General features: G+C 43.6%; 1 protein-coding gene across 1 annotated transcript in view; it reads left to right on the top strand.

The window, feature by feature from the left end:
- Positions 1 to 1525: 1525 nt before the first annotated feature.
- DYRK4 (dual specificity tyrosine phosphorylation regulated kinase 4) overlaps positions 1526 to 14040 on the top strand; it is a 28423-nt gene continuing 15908 nt past the window's right edge. The window contains exons 1-4 of the mRNA XM_074146940.1: positions 1526 to 1549; positions 5327 to 5410; positions 6710 to 6859; positions 13159 to 13294. Of these exons, the coding sequence (XP_074003041.1) occupies positions 1526 to 1549; positions 5327 to 5410; positions 6710 to 6859; positions 13159 to 13294 (394 nt within the window). The remainder of the gene's footprint in view (positions 1550 to 5326; positions 5411 to 6709; positions 6860 to 13158; positions 13295 to 14040) is intronic.

Genomic DNA, 14040 nt, shown 5'->3' with positions numbered 1-14040 from the left:
AACCTGCTATCAACGGTGGACTGCACTGATAATTTCCAGTATCACAAGTGTCTGTTTTCACAGTTAGAATATATGCCACACACTACATTAGTTCTCTTCTCTTCTTGTGAACCTTGGTGAAAAATGCTCAGAAATGCTTAATATACCTGTGGTGTAGAAGAGTTGGAGCGTAAGGAGCTGTATGTGCTCACACATGCTTGTTTGTCTGTATTTATTTGTGTGGGAGTGATTTTAACTTAGATAAAAGTGATGTGTGTTTGTGCTGTTTAATTTGTATTCCAGCACATGGCAGCTCCATTCATTCCCAGGGCTGAACCGGTTCTGCTGGTATGACAGTCTCTGTGGTTATTTGGCTAGAGAACGAGAAGCTTCTCGTGTGTGTGAGGTGTGATACTGGGGAGGATTGGTTGACTAGAGAGTTGCCGAGCTTGGAAGTATGGAAAAGTGGGAGTGATGGCAATGGGAGTGATGTGCCTTGTAGGATGCTGTACCTCAGCAATTAGATAAGGCATGGGCATTGCATGGGCCACCATGGGAAAGAACAGCAGTTTGTCCTTTGACCACGCTGTGAAAAGCGGTGCTGATTCCATGAACATCAGTGGAAGTGGCAGCCTTCTAGAATAGCATCTGTGGGTGAGCATGTATTTCTTCTTTGAAAACTCTGGTTTCTGAGCGAAAGTAGAACTATTCTGGGTTGTCGACAGATTTAAGACCAGCAGGGAACATGCCATTCCTTGGCTAAATGAAGGAGGGGAGCACATTGTATTTTCAGGCTTAGATATCCCCCTAAGACGGTGGGGGGATAGGGACGCCTCCAGCAGTGCTCCGTCACACGCCCAACACCCAAAAGAGGAAAAGGAAAGACAGGATGGCAGCTAAGCTCTGTCTCACTACCCACACCAAAATGAGAGCCTCATTATCTCGCAGGACAGAGCAGCTCTGCACTGATGCCAAGAAGAACCACGGACCAAGGTGCCACCGTTTGGTCCTCAGTAAATGGCACATACCGTCCAATGAGAAATCAACCCTTGAGCTATTAATTTATTTTCATTTTCCAGTCTGGCAGTCTCGGTGAATAGATTTTACTCTCTGTATAGCAAGGTCGTTGTGACAAATTTTGAAAAAAATACAAGTTCAAGTGTTTTTTGGTTTCACAAGCACATGAGCTCAGTGAGAAAGAACAGACTGAGACGGCAAGGAGAACAGCCAATCCTGTTATATTTGTCTTTCTTATTACCAACTTGCCATGATAAATATGGAAAATTATATTTGGCTAGAAGGAGGCTGAGAAAAGGAACAGATGGCCACCAAAAGAATACTAGAGCAGCTAATAGTCACTGGCATATTTCCGGGATAAAAATTTAAATCTGAAGCCAAGCAGAGGGTTATCCATTTTTTTCTGATCAGGGTACTGTGTATGAAACTGATCCTGCTATGCTCTGACTACATGAAGGTGGGCTTTCTGAAATGCATTCGCCGAATGGAATAAACAACCTCTATCCTGCGGTTACCGACTCTTGCCGTTATGCTGACAGAAATAGTTGACAAGGTGGGGAAAATGTTTACGTTCCTACTGTATTTTGAGTGAGTGAGACTGCATTTGTTACGGCTTTTTAATACATTGCATGATTTAACACTTACATTGCATGCTTTCTATGTATTCTACAGGCTTTATTCAGTTTTGATAGAGGACAGAGAGAAGAAAATGCCCATTTAAATGAGGAGACAATGGAGTCTATATTTTATATAGCTGTGTATTTTATCATTTCTAAAATTCTCATATATTTCTGATTTCTGTGGTCAACCGGGTACTGAAAAAAATAAACAGACCTTTGGGCGATTATGAACACGTGCCACAATTTCTGATTTTGCAGAATGCTGTACCTAAACTTCCTTATGACTGCAGACTAGATAGTGAATGAGGACATTGTTCTGTTTCTTGAGCAATAATTGGAATTAGCAAGGTAATGGCCAGTAATAAATGATTTGAAGGGCTGGAATAGCAGGAGATGATAATTTGGGATTGAGGTGCAATTTGAAGTGCAAAGTCATAGGACAGGCCAAGTGCTACAGGAGTAGGACAGTGAGGAGTGAAATGGAGTGAAATAGTAACAGTTGCTGCAGTTTTTCTTTAGAGTGCATCTGCCAGAATTAAACCAGTCTCAACAGCTCAGCTGTAGATCCCATACTAGATGCACAGGATTTTGTTAGAGCAGCAGGTGATGGGTCACCTGGATCAAGACCATCAAATAAATCCCTGTTGTGGACTAGCTGATCAATCCACCTGCTCCCCGTTCAGCCACTGGCATTAGCGTTGCAGGCACAGATCAGTTTTTCTACTGGTAAAAGATTATGCTATTTACCTTTTCAGGGGGAATGTTATGAGGGTTGATCCATTATTGATTTTAAGGTGTTTTCAATAAATTGCTCCGAGAGTGCTGAAGAACTATAAACTCTTAGTAAGTAGGTTTTGAGAAAAAGAGATAAAGAGAATCATAAGTACCCGTGATTTTAAAAAGGCACAGCCATGGGCTGACGGACTGATTTTGCTTTTGTGGTGTAAAAGGAGAAACGTACGTCTCAAAACCTTGTCAATCTTTCCCCAGTGAATGGAAATTAGATGGATTCTGAATGCTGGCAGCATATTTTGGTGCTCGCTCACCTGCTTCCTTGGCTCTTGCTGAGTTTTAAAGTCATTTTGTGAATTGTTCATGCTCTGTTACTGAATACAATATATTTTGGACTCTATATTTAGTAAAATAGACGTCACTGCATAGCCTTTTAAAAGTATTTCTAAGAAATAAAATGCCATTTTGGAGTGAAGAGTCTGCAGTCTGTACAGGTATGTGAAGTCCACTGTTTGGTGTTCAGTGATAGCTGTTCCTCTCTAATATCCTGGCTTTATATTGCCTTGTCGTTAGAAAAGCACAAAATGGGTAAGAAACTGTCTCAAAATGAAGTCTAATGTTTTCATCAGCTCCAGAAACTGAAAAATAAAGCTAGCTGGGAGTAAAGTATGGATGAGGTGTGGGGAGAAGTATAATTTGCACTAAAATTAATAGTCTTATTAAGACCTGGGTTGATATATCTAGTAGTTATGACCGTGGATCGCAGACGCATCTTCATAACAAATGTGATTCTCCCTTGAGATGCAGGATATGTAGTTTGCATGTGAAGTGTTTGTCTGTAAAAATATTCTGGCACTGGATTTTCCATAGATCGTCTATGTAAATTCACAGGGGAGGATAGTGACCACAAGGAGATTGGATGTACTGGGAAAAGTATATAACTGTCTAGGACATTCATATCTAGGATGCAATAATCCAGTGGTTCTTTCCTGGGGGCATTTGTTATGGTGGCTCTGGGGATGTTTTGGATTTACAGCACGTAGTCCCTTACCCCTGGTCAGCTGATCTCCAATTCCAAAGATGGGAATTACTATGTCAAGTCTTAGTAACTTTCCCTTCCCTAATATTCTCCTCTGAGCCACAGATATCCCTGACCTTTCCTCTCAAACTGTACCCAATTAGCATAATAAGGCTCAACCCAGAGCTGCTGTTCTCAGCTTGTTCTGAATCTGAAGTTTACCCTTTAAGCTTGCAGAAGGACTAACTTATTTGTGGGATTTTTTTTCCTCCCCTGACTTTTCAAATGAAAAGAAAGAGAAAATACATGCCATGGACACTAACAGCACAGTTGTCCAAAAGGCAGTTTCTAGCTGGTCTGCCCAGCTTTAGTAGTGTCTTCTAGAGGTCTCTAATCTAACCTCATCTCCAAGGATGGAGATTCCACAGCCTCTCTGAGCACCCATCCCATACTTACAGAGCAGGATGTGTCAGAGCCATTGTACATCTATCTTTAGCTTGATCTGCACCTTTGTAGCAACGCCGATGTGCCCTGGATATAACGGGGTCACCGTATGTGTGTGGATCGGTTTGTACACAAGCATCCATCACCCACTGCCGCTCCTGGATATATGCAGTGTATTGGCACAGATGCAGCAGTCTCATCTGAGTGGTCCCTTCTTCTTTCAGGCTCAGACAGAGGCCCTTTCAGCATCATGGCAGAGGGTTTATGGCACTGGCCAGTACAAACCACGTTAAGCACACTACACCACTATGCAGACATATTTTCATGTGGACTAACTGAAGTCCATGGCAAAAGCCTTTAAAAAGTGAGCCCCTGGCACCGATACTGGCACCGGATAGGTTAAAACTCATTTTAAAGAGCAATGACTTTATCAAGTGTTCTGCTCACTTCAGAGGCCGTGGAAGCCCTGGCTGCAAAACAGATAAAAATGAATACCATCCTGCTTTATTTGGGTATTTTTAATCTGTAGCTCAAATCCGTAAGATAATTTTGGCTGCAAATTTGTTATTTTGAAACTCTAAATTAAAGTTCCCCTCTTGTGCCTCCAAGTTCCTCTGCTTCCAGAGAAAATACTGCTGTTCAACCACTTCCCAACTTCCCTAGTGGAACTGAGGCATCCACTTGGATAAAGATGATTAAAAAATCATGTGACTGTGAGTGGAACGACGTGTCTCACAGCCCAGGGACAAGGCAGCACATTTGACTAAACCCAGTGGGGTTGAGGTTCACTCCACCCTATGGAGTAGAGCTCCAAGCTGCTGTAGCCACAGAATTTTCAGTATCTAAATTATTGTAAGGATTTCTGCAATTCACTATAGTCTGTTGTTGGACGGAAACGTGCAGTGCTACTTATCATGTTTACCTTCAATAAAAAAACTACTGAAAGTACTAGTAGAATCTTAAAAATAATCAGCTGCTTAGCACTTTCCCCATGTTTCTTTTTTATTTTTGAATGTGTTGCTAATATTATCTGCCCATTGGAACCAACGGACTGTTTCCTACATCTCAGTAAATTCAAACATTGATTTGTTTTTCTTATAAAAGCTGCACCAGAAGTTGAGTCCGTTTAATGCTGCTATTTAACAATGGATGGGCTCACAATCTACCTTGTGAAGCTGTCCTTCCAAGCAGGCTCACTATCTGCTTTCGAGCACACATTTAGGGATGGCAAACCCCCCTCTTTCCCCTCCGCTGACCACATGGGCACATCGAGCACGCTGAGAGGCATAATAGGCAAAGCAAGCTGTCTCCGCACCTGCCCACCAAACAGCTGTTCCACTGTGAGAGGAACTGCTAGAGCGTAGCACGTCCTCAGCAGCTTTTGTGGTCCTCTCCCGGCCGCTGTGTTGGCGCAGACGTTGCCATAAAGGAAAGAAACACAGAAACCATACAGAGATTTCAGCTTGTTTTTTTTTTCTAGAATCCTTTTTATTAAAGCATCATTTCATGTTGGCAGTCTTCCCACGTGGATGCATTTTCTCAGTCTCAACTGACGGTTCAAGAGAGAGATCGTCTAGGATCTAACCGGGTCTTCCATCAGGTAGGTGACTCTTCAGCTGACTTTAAAAATATCTGACTCCTTGTTTTCTAAGAGAGCCCTTACAATAAATGAATCTGACCAGAGATTTATTCCCTGCCCTCTTCCATTTCCCCTGTAGCCGTATGACTATCCCAAAAGCCTGCGGGTGTTTTTGTTTTGCCTGGCTGTTCAGTAGCATTTGAGGCATTTCTTCTGCCCAGCCCCTTTTGTTTCTTGAAGCTTTCAAGAAAAGCCCACTGGAATCTCAGTTCTAAGGTGTGAAAGACCTTTTCCGTTGTATTGGAAAACTTACTCATTCAGGTTGGTTGGACTGAGAGCTTTGCTTCTTTGCTTTTTGAAAAAAATACCAAACCTCTCCTTTGCCGTCAAATGCTTGACAAAAACGTTTCCATCTTTCCCCAGTGAAAGGTAGGCTTATATGGGAGCAGCCTCAACTCTCTGGGCCTTGTTTGGCGTTTGGTAGCACATAGTCGAACTATTTCAGATCTATTTCAAATCCATTTTTTATTAATTGCCAAAGAAATAGCCTACCTCGAAGATTTTCTTTGCTGCTAAGAGCATGATTTCTCTCACTTTAGATATCCAAAAATATTAGAGGTCCTAACAGTCGTAAAACCACATGCTTAAGTGACTCACGTTAAAGAATGAGTGGTATAGAAACATTTTGTAAATAACAAATGGGAGAAGACCAAAGGAAGGACTAATAATCCTGGAGCTTTCAAATGTGTATAAGTGTTTATTTTTCAATAAAGTTTGCACAGAGCTTGCCTTTTCCTCGCTCGTGAGGGGTGCGACGAAGGGGCCCAGTCAAAGTGAACTCTATGGGAAATGAGGGGGGAATGAAATATTGAGAAACCAGTGCAGGGAAGACCCTCCCTCTGTCTCCACCCTGGTGTCTGGCAGCAGTCCAGTCCCAATTTCTCTTCTGCCGCTGGGAATAGCTCGTGATGCTGCCTGCCATTTAAAATTCATGCCTGCTTATTACCCTACATATGCTTTATTTTCCCCGTCAGAGGAGTCCTGCTGCCTGTTCGCTTTCCAAGCCCGACCACCTTTTCCAGCTGAAGCAGTCAGTGCTCTGCTGCTGGATGGAGATGCTCTTGTGGAGAAACTCTCATGACCTAAAATGTGCCGGGCTGCCAGATTGCCTGGGCAACTTACTCCTGCTCATTAATAAAATTGGGAGCTGCCGGAGAGTACCTGCTCTTTTCCCCTTCGTCATTAGGTGTCAGAGGTGAACTATACACATAATGTAATGTCATATAATAATGTTGTGTAATACTTATGCTTTCTATCTAGAAAGTCAGTCGTGGTGTTCTTTCCCTCCCACATCTGGAAGGTCAAGCAAAGCATGGTTTGGTTGCAGACACTGCAAACCCTCCTCCCCTTGAAAGCAGCCTGCCTCAGATAACAAACAGGAGCTTGCAGAATGTCCTCCCCTCTCTTCAGGTGAGCCAGTTATAAAACTCTCAGACATCTTGTGCTTGACTGGTTAATCAGCTTCTCTCTAGGACTGCAAAGAGAGTGTCAGTGGCACAGTGTCACAAGTGTGTTTGTGTGTGGGAAGAGAGAAATAGTTTAGTGTCATCATTTGCATCAGTTTCCATTTTCAGCCTTAGTTAAAGAGAAATAAAAAAGGAAGAACTATAAACAGTCAAACAGATAAATCACTTACCAGCATGGTTGTGTGGATCTCCAGATATTTTAATGGACACCCAACATCACAGGAAGTTTCTGAAGTCATCTTCACATTTGGCATTCCTTCTTTCTCATTTTTTCAGAAGTCCTGTATCCATCCCCTGTCTGAACTCTCTTCTTATCCTCTTCTCCCCAACAAAACAGGGACCTGCACTACGCATCACCACTACTCTGATCACTCCTTTCACCTTTCTTCTGCTTCAATGCAGTCTCTTTATTGAGAGATTTGTCAGGTTCTATAGGGCTCTGATATGAGGTCTTTTCCGATTTCTTGCAGTGGAAGTCCCCACATAATGCATTTTATTTGGGAAGTCAAGAGTCTTCTCAAATACTTTGAATTTGGCAGCTTGCTACTACTACAAATTATTTAGGTAGGGGAGCAAAGCTACAAAATGCAAATAGCATTAATGATGAGGTGGAATGGGTTAGTCTCCAAAATAATTTAAGTTTTCTTTAAAGCTTGGTTCTGTGGCCTTTTTAAGTCAAACCTGCACTCAGCTCCTACAGAAGCCAGTGATTAAGCTTTGCGTCTGAAAATGAACCATTGTCCTATTTTATTATCTGTGAAAAGATTGGACCCAAGCGTTTCACAGAGGTGGGATTTTATTTTATTTTTAAATGGAACTTATAGACTTCTATAAGAAGCTGTGTAAACACCAATAAGAAAGCCTTTTACTTGGCTTAGAAGTGCCAAGGGGACAATAAACATTTCAATCTAGAAATTGCTGTCTGTTTTGGAGAGCTTCTTTGTTTACTCTTCCTTAGAAATAACAGGCCATTGCTGAATTGAGGGAGTGAGTATTGGAATGAGGGAAGAGTGGAGTTCTCAAGCTGGGGCTCAGCAGGATAGCAGTAGGACTGACCTGTGGCAGCACAGACCTGTGCTTGAGCTGTTCAAGTGGTGCCGCTCATACCTGGCTGCCCTGCTTTTGTAGCAGTTAATATTGGGAAAAAAAAAAACAAAAACAAAAAAGTAGCAAGATTAGATGCAAGTATGGGAATTGATTTTATTTTAAAACAAACCATTTTCACTTGCACTAACACATTCTTAACCCAAAAATCACAACCACCAAGATACATGTAACCAAGTGGTACCAGCCATGACTTCTTGCGACGACATGGTGGACTAGCGTTGCCCACTGGTTAGCCCATATCACCATGTGCTGGTTTTTGAATATAGCTTTTGTACCCTTCTGACACTGAGAGAGACTGATATTTTGTGTCTCCATCCTGTCCCACTTCTATGAGTCCTCAGGACTTTCTCAAAGGATGAGGAATTATAAATAAATTAAGGAATGATTTAGGTTGGATGGGACCTCCAGAAGACATCTATCCTGACCTCCTACTCCAAGCTGAGCAAATTTGGAGAAGGTTGCCCAGGGCCTTGTCCAGTTGGGTCCTGAATATCTCAAAGGATGGAGAGTCTACAGCTTCTTAGGGTAACCTGCTGCAATAGTGAACCACTCTCATGATAAAAAAAGTTTCTCCTAATATCTAATCAGCATTTCCTGTGTTGCAACTAGTATCCATCAGTGACATACCCATCTACCCATCCAAGAAGGACTTGGGAGTGCTAGTGGATGAGAAGCTCAACATGAGCCGGCAGTGCGCACTGGCAGCCCAGAAAGCCAACCCCATCCTGGGCTGCATCAAGAGAAGTGTGGCCAGCAGGTCATGGGAGGTGATTCTACCCCTCTACTCTGCATTCGTGAGACCCCACCTGGAGTATTGTGTCCAGCTTTGGAGTCCTCAACTCAGGAAGGACATGGACCTGTTGGAACGGGTCCAGTGGAGGGCCACGAAGATGCTCAGAGGGATGGAGCACCTCCCCTGTGAAGACAGGCTGAGAGAGCTGGGGTTGTTCAGCCTGGAGAAGAGAAGGCTCCGGGGAGACCTCATAGCAGCCTTCCAATATCTGAAGGGAGCCTACAGGAGAGCCGGAGAGGGACTCTTCACCAGGCAGTGTAGTGACAGGACAAGGCGTAATGGTTTTAAATTGGAAGAGGGGAGATTTAGATTAGATATTAGGAGGAAATTCTTTCCTGTGAGGGTGGTGAGGCACTGAAACAGGTTGCCCAGGGAAGCTGTGGCTGCCCCATCCCTGGAAGTGTTCAAGGCCAAGCTGGATGGGGCTTTGAGCAACCTGTTGTAGTGGAGGTGTCCCTGCCCATGGCAGGGGGGTTGGAACTCAATGATCTTTAAGGTCCCTTCCAACTCTAACCATTCTATGATTCTATGATCTTGTCCTAGGACCATGCACCTCTGAGAAGTCTGGCTTTGCTTTCTCTGCATTATCCTGTCAAGTAACTGCAGACAGCAATAAGATCACTCCTGAAGCTTCCTCTTCTGCAGGCTGAAAAAATGTATTTCCTGCAGCCTCTCCTTGTACATCATGTCCTCCAGGCTCCTGACCATCCCCTGAATTCACTCCAGTTTGTCACTGTCTTTCTTTGCTGGGGAACTTCAGGCTAGACACAGTACTCCCAGCATGGTTCACAAAGTGACCTCAGGGGGAGATCACTTCTCCCCCTCTACTGGCTATCCTCTTACTAGTACAGCCTGGGATGCGTTTGGCCTTCTTTGCTACAAGGGCACAGTTGTTGTCAGGTTGCTGTCAGGCCCTTCCCTGCAAAGCTGCGTCATTTCAGTTCTCCTCCAGCCTGTCCTGTTGCTTGGGTATATTCTGTTCCAGGTGCAGGACTTAGCATTTGTCTTTGTTCAACTTTAGAAGATACCCATAGCCCATTTTCCAGCCTGCTGAAGTCCCTTTGGATAGCAGCCCTGCTGTGTCTACAGGTTTGAGAGGGTGAACTCATGCATTGTTCAGGTCATTAATAAAGACACTAAACTGTACTGGCCTTAGTATCGATCCCTGAAGGATGCCACCACTAACCAACTGCAGTCCTTACAACCTGACCATCCATCCGATTTTCCACTCATATTCCATTTATCCAGTTCCACGTATCTCACTCTTTGGGCTTCAAGCATCCTGTAGGAGACAGTGTCACAGGTCTTGCTGAAGTCAAAGTATACAGCACCCACTGCTTTTCTGCCATTGGCCAAGCCTATGACATCATCAGAGAAGGCAATCAAGTTGTTTAGACACCATTTGATCACAACTTATGTTGGCAAATCCATGCTGACTGTTCCAAATAATTTTCTTGTCTTTCATTTGGTTGGAAGTGGCTTCCAAGAGGAATTGTTCTGTAACCTTCCCAGGGACTGAGTTAAGGCTGACCAGCCTGTAGTTCCCTGGAGCCTTTTTCTTGCCCTTTTTGAAGATAAGTGTGATGTTTGCCTTTTCCAAATGGTCAGGAGCTGTTCCTGATTGCCATCGACTTTCAAAGATGACAGCCAGCTGCCTTGCAATGACATTGACCAGTTCCTTCCACACCCCCAGGTGCATCCTGCAGACTTTGGTACGTCCAGCTACTTAAGTGGTCCCTAACTATCTTCCTCTACTGCAGGTAATGCTCCTTTACACAAGTGCTGCTTCTAGACTTGGGGACTTGGGAGGCCTGAGGGCAAAACTTACCAGTTAAAAGCATTGAGTACCTTGGTCTTTTCCAAATCCTCGGTCACTAGGTGCCAAATTCCACCGGGAAGTGGGTTCACATTTCTCTTAGCCTTCTTTTTTTTTGTTGGTGACGTACTTACAGAAACTGTTCTTATTGATTTTCACATCCCTTGCTAGCTGCAATTCTAGCTGAGTTTTGGCTTTCTTAAACACACCTGCATGTTCAGGTAGTGTCTCTTGCATGTATCCCATATAACTCATCCCTGCTTCCGCCATTTTTTTGCACTCCTTCCTGTGTTTGCGCCTGTTCCCTTTTCATCCATGCTGGCCTTCAGCAGTGTTCACTTAACTTTCTGCATGTTGGAATAGACTATACTTGTGCTATAAGGAGATTAACTTTGAAGATCAATGGGGTCTCCTGATTTCCTTTGCCCTCCAGGCCAGTCTTACGTGGGTTTATGATGAGAAGATCCCTGAACAAGCCAAAAGTTGCTTTTCTGAAGAACGGCGTTTGTAGTTCTACTGCTTGTCTCACCCAGTTCTCTGAGGATTTTAAATTCCACGATCATATGGTCACTGCAACCAAAGCTGCATTTCCCCTGACCTTCACATCCTCAACCAGTTGTTCCTTGCGTGTGAGTAACAGGTTCAGCAGCACATCTCAGCTCACCTGCATTAAGAGCACAGTCCAGACAGCTCCCAGAATGCTTTTGCCACTTCAGCAGATATTGAGGTGACTGAATTACCCCATATGTATCAGGGCCTTTAGGCTGTGATGAGTGTTCCCTAAGGTACCTGATTAAAAGCCATTCTCACTAGGTTAGCAAAGCTGCTTGCAGACACTCTTGCCCGGCTTCATCAGATGGATCCTGTTCCTGCTCAGCAGTTCTTGTTCCTTATCCTATGTTCGTAGAAACCACAGCCCTCTCCGCAGCTTCAGCCAGGTATTTATCCATTGGATCCATTGTCTCCAGCTGAGTCTTTTCCCCTCAATGAAGGGACTGAGGAGAAACATGGCCTGGGCCCCCACACCCTACATCCTTATCCCAGAGCACACTCTTCTGTCTCCTTATCTGTCTCTTTTTTACCTCTAAACCTCCATCATCTCTTTATGGCTTGATTCTGTAGCCTGTAGATCTTTGTTTTCCAGTTCTGGGAGCCCTGAGAATATACATGTGCTGCTGATATAGGTGTCATCTGTATATCCTTTCTTCTGCAATTTGTTCCTTCAAGTGTTTCTGCGCCCACACAGGACTGTTTATTCCCCATTCATACCGATCTTGATGTTTCTGTTGCAAATGTGTACATGCACAGACCCAAACTGGTGTCCCTCCAGTTCTGTGGGCTGCACAAGCGATCTCAAGGATTCTAGCACAACTCTTCAGTGGATGTGCCCACTTAGACTTCTGAGATGAATATTGCCTATTATTCTGTCTTTCCTGCCCTCTGTACCCAGAAGACCGGACTCAGACCCTTCCCTTGCTCATGCGAGTTACTGCAACTTAATCAAACCATGGCATTTTGTAGCATTTATAGAAAGTGAGTGCCCTTGCATTGAATGAACCTGGAAGATGAACTTCCTTCTTATGTTTTGAGATTTATGTTTCCGTGGTCCAACAGCCTCTAGTGCTATTGTCAGAATTTGCTCTCTGGGTAAGCAGGGCATTCTAGTCCCCAAGCATCTTTGTTCTGTCTCAGCACGAAGCTGACACTCAACAAATCCAAAATAAATATCATAGAATCATAGAATCGTCTAGGTTGGAAGAGACCCTTGGGATCATCGAGTCCAACCATCAACCCTACACTACAAAGTTCTCCCCTATATCATATCCCCCAACACCACATCTAAACGTCTCTTAAACACATCCAGGGATGGTGACTCAACCACCTCCCTGGGCAGCCTATTCCAATGCCCGACCACCCTTTCTGTGAAAAATTCTTTCCTAATGTCCCGTCTAAACCTACCCTGTTGCAGCTTGAATCCATTCCCTCTTGTTCTATCGCTATTTGCTTGTGAGAAGAGACCAGCACCAACCTCTCTACAGTGTCCTTTCAAGTAGTTGTAGAGAGTGATGAGGTCTCCCCTCAGCCTCCTCTTCCTCAAACTAAACAGTCCCAGCTCCCTCAATTGTTCTTCGTACGGTTTATTCTCCAGGCCCTTCACCAGCTTCGTTGCCCTCCTCTGCACTCGCTCCAGCACCTCGATATCTCTCTTGTATTGAGGTGCCCAAAACTGGACACAATACTCGAGGTGTGGCCTCACCAGTGCTGAGTACAGGGGCACAATCACCTCCCTACTTCTGCTGGTCACGCTATTTCTAATACAAGCCAGGATGCCGTTGGCTTTCTTGGCCACCTGGGCACACTGCCGGCTCATATTCAGCCGCTTGTCAATCAGAAGCTTTGTGTTTTGGATTGTAGCATTTTTCAATATATTTTGCATATATTTATACAATTACAGATTAGATGTATTTTCATTAAAATATCTGAAAGCAAAATTTACCTTTGTTTTTTTATTTTTTTTGCTTGGCAGGAAAACAGAAGTCAAGGCAATTTTTCCCAGTTCAACTTTCCAGACGACCTTCCTGAAAGTGGTACCAGAGCCCAGAAAAAAACATCAGAACTGGAAAGCACCAGCATCAGCGTCAAACTGCCTATGACAGCTTCAGGTAGAATATAACAGAGAGCACTAAAAAGACTGGAGTGAGAGGCTGCCTCCACAGACAGGGAGCGTATGCAGTCAGGATATGCAGTGGCCAGAGCTCCCATGCTAAATGGTCACTGCAATATTTAACAAAGAGTTTGGAGGAAAGGAATATGGATGGGTTCGGTAATTTATAAAAATACTACTTGGGGACACGTGCAATAGGAGAATGAATAGACTGACACAAATATATAAATGAGAGAAGGAGGCATTATACAAAAGAATGTATATTTGTCTAAGACTTATGACAGGTCATGTAGGTGAAAGCAATATTCTAGTACAGTGATAAAACACTTCACACTTGCTTGTAGCTGTATCACGTTTTATCTACGTAGGCTAAATTGTATTTTTGGAGTTCTCACACGCAGAAAGTTTCTGGCAGAGTTAATCTATTTTTTGTCTAGGAAAAAAAAGTAGTGGCCTTTTTCTTTTAAATTATTTAGCATCTCTACATTTGCAGATGAAGAGCTGCCACTGTTTAACAGAACACCCACATGCATGCCTAGAGAACGCTTTGATTTGTAATGCTACCGTCTGATTATTTATCTAGATTTAAATGACGTAAATGGAAGTGTTAGGGTAGCTGAAATGTTTCTATGCAGGAGGAATCTGAACTAGGAGAACAGCATATTTGGGCCCCATTTAATTCCTAACCTTACGCATCTGAACTTGACATTTTCTATCAGAAAAACAAGTACTTGAAAGCTTTGG

Source organism: Numenius arquata, chromosome 1 (genome assembly GCF_964106895.1).
Source record: "Numenius arquata chromosome 1, bNumArq3.hap1.1, whole genome shotgun sequence".
NCBI lineage: Eukaryota > Metazoa > Chordata > Aves > Charadriiformes > Scolopacidae > Numenius > Numenius arquata.
Note: the sequence above shows the minus strand (reverse complement) of the source record. Positions and strands in the feature narration are given on the sequence as shown.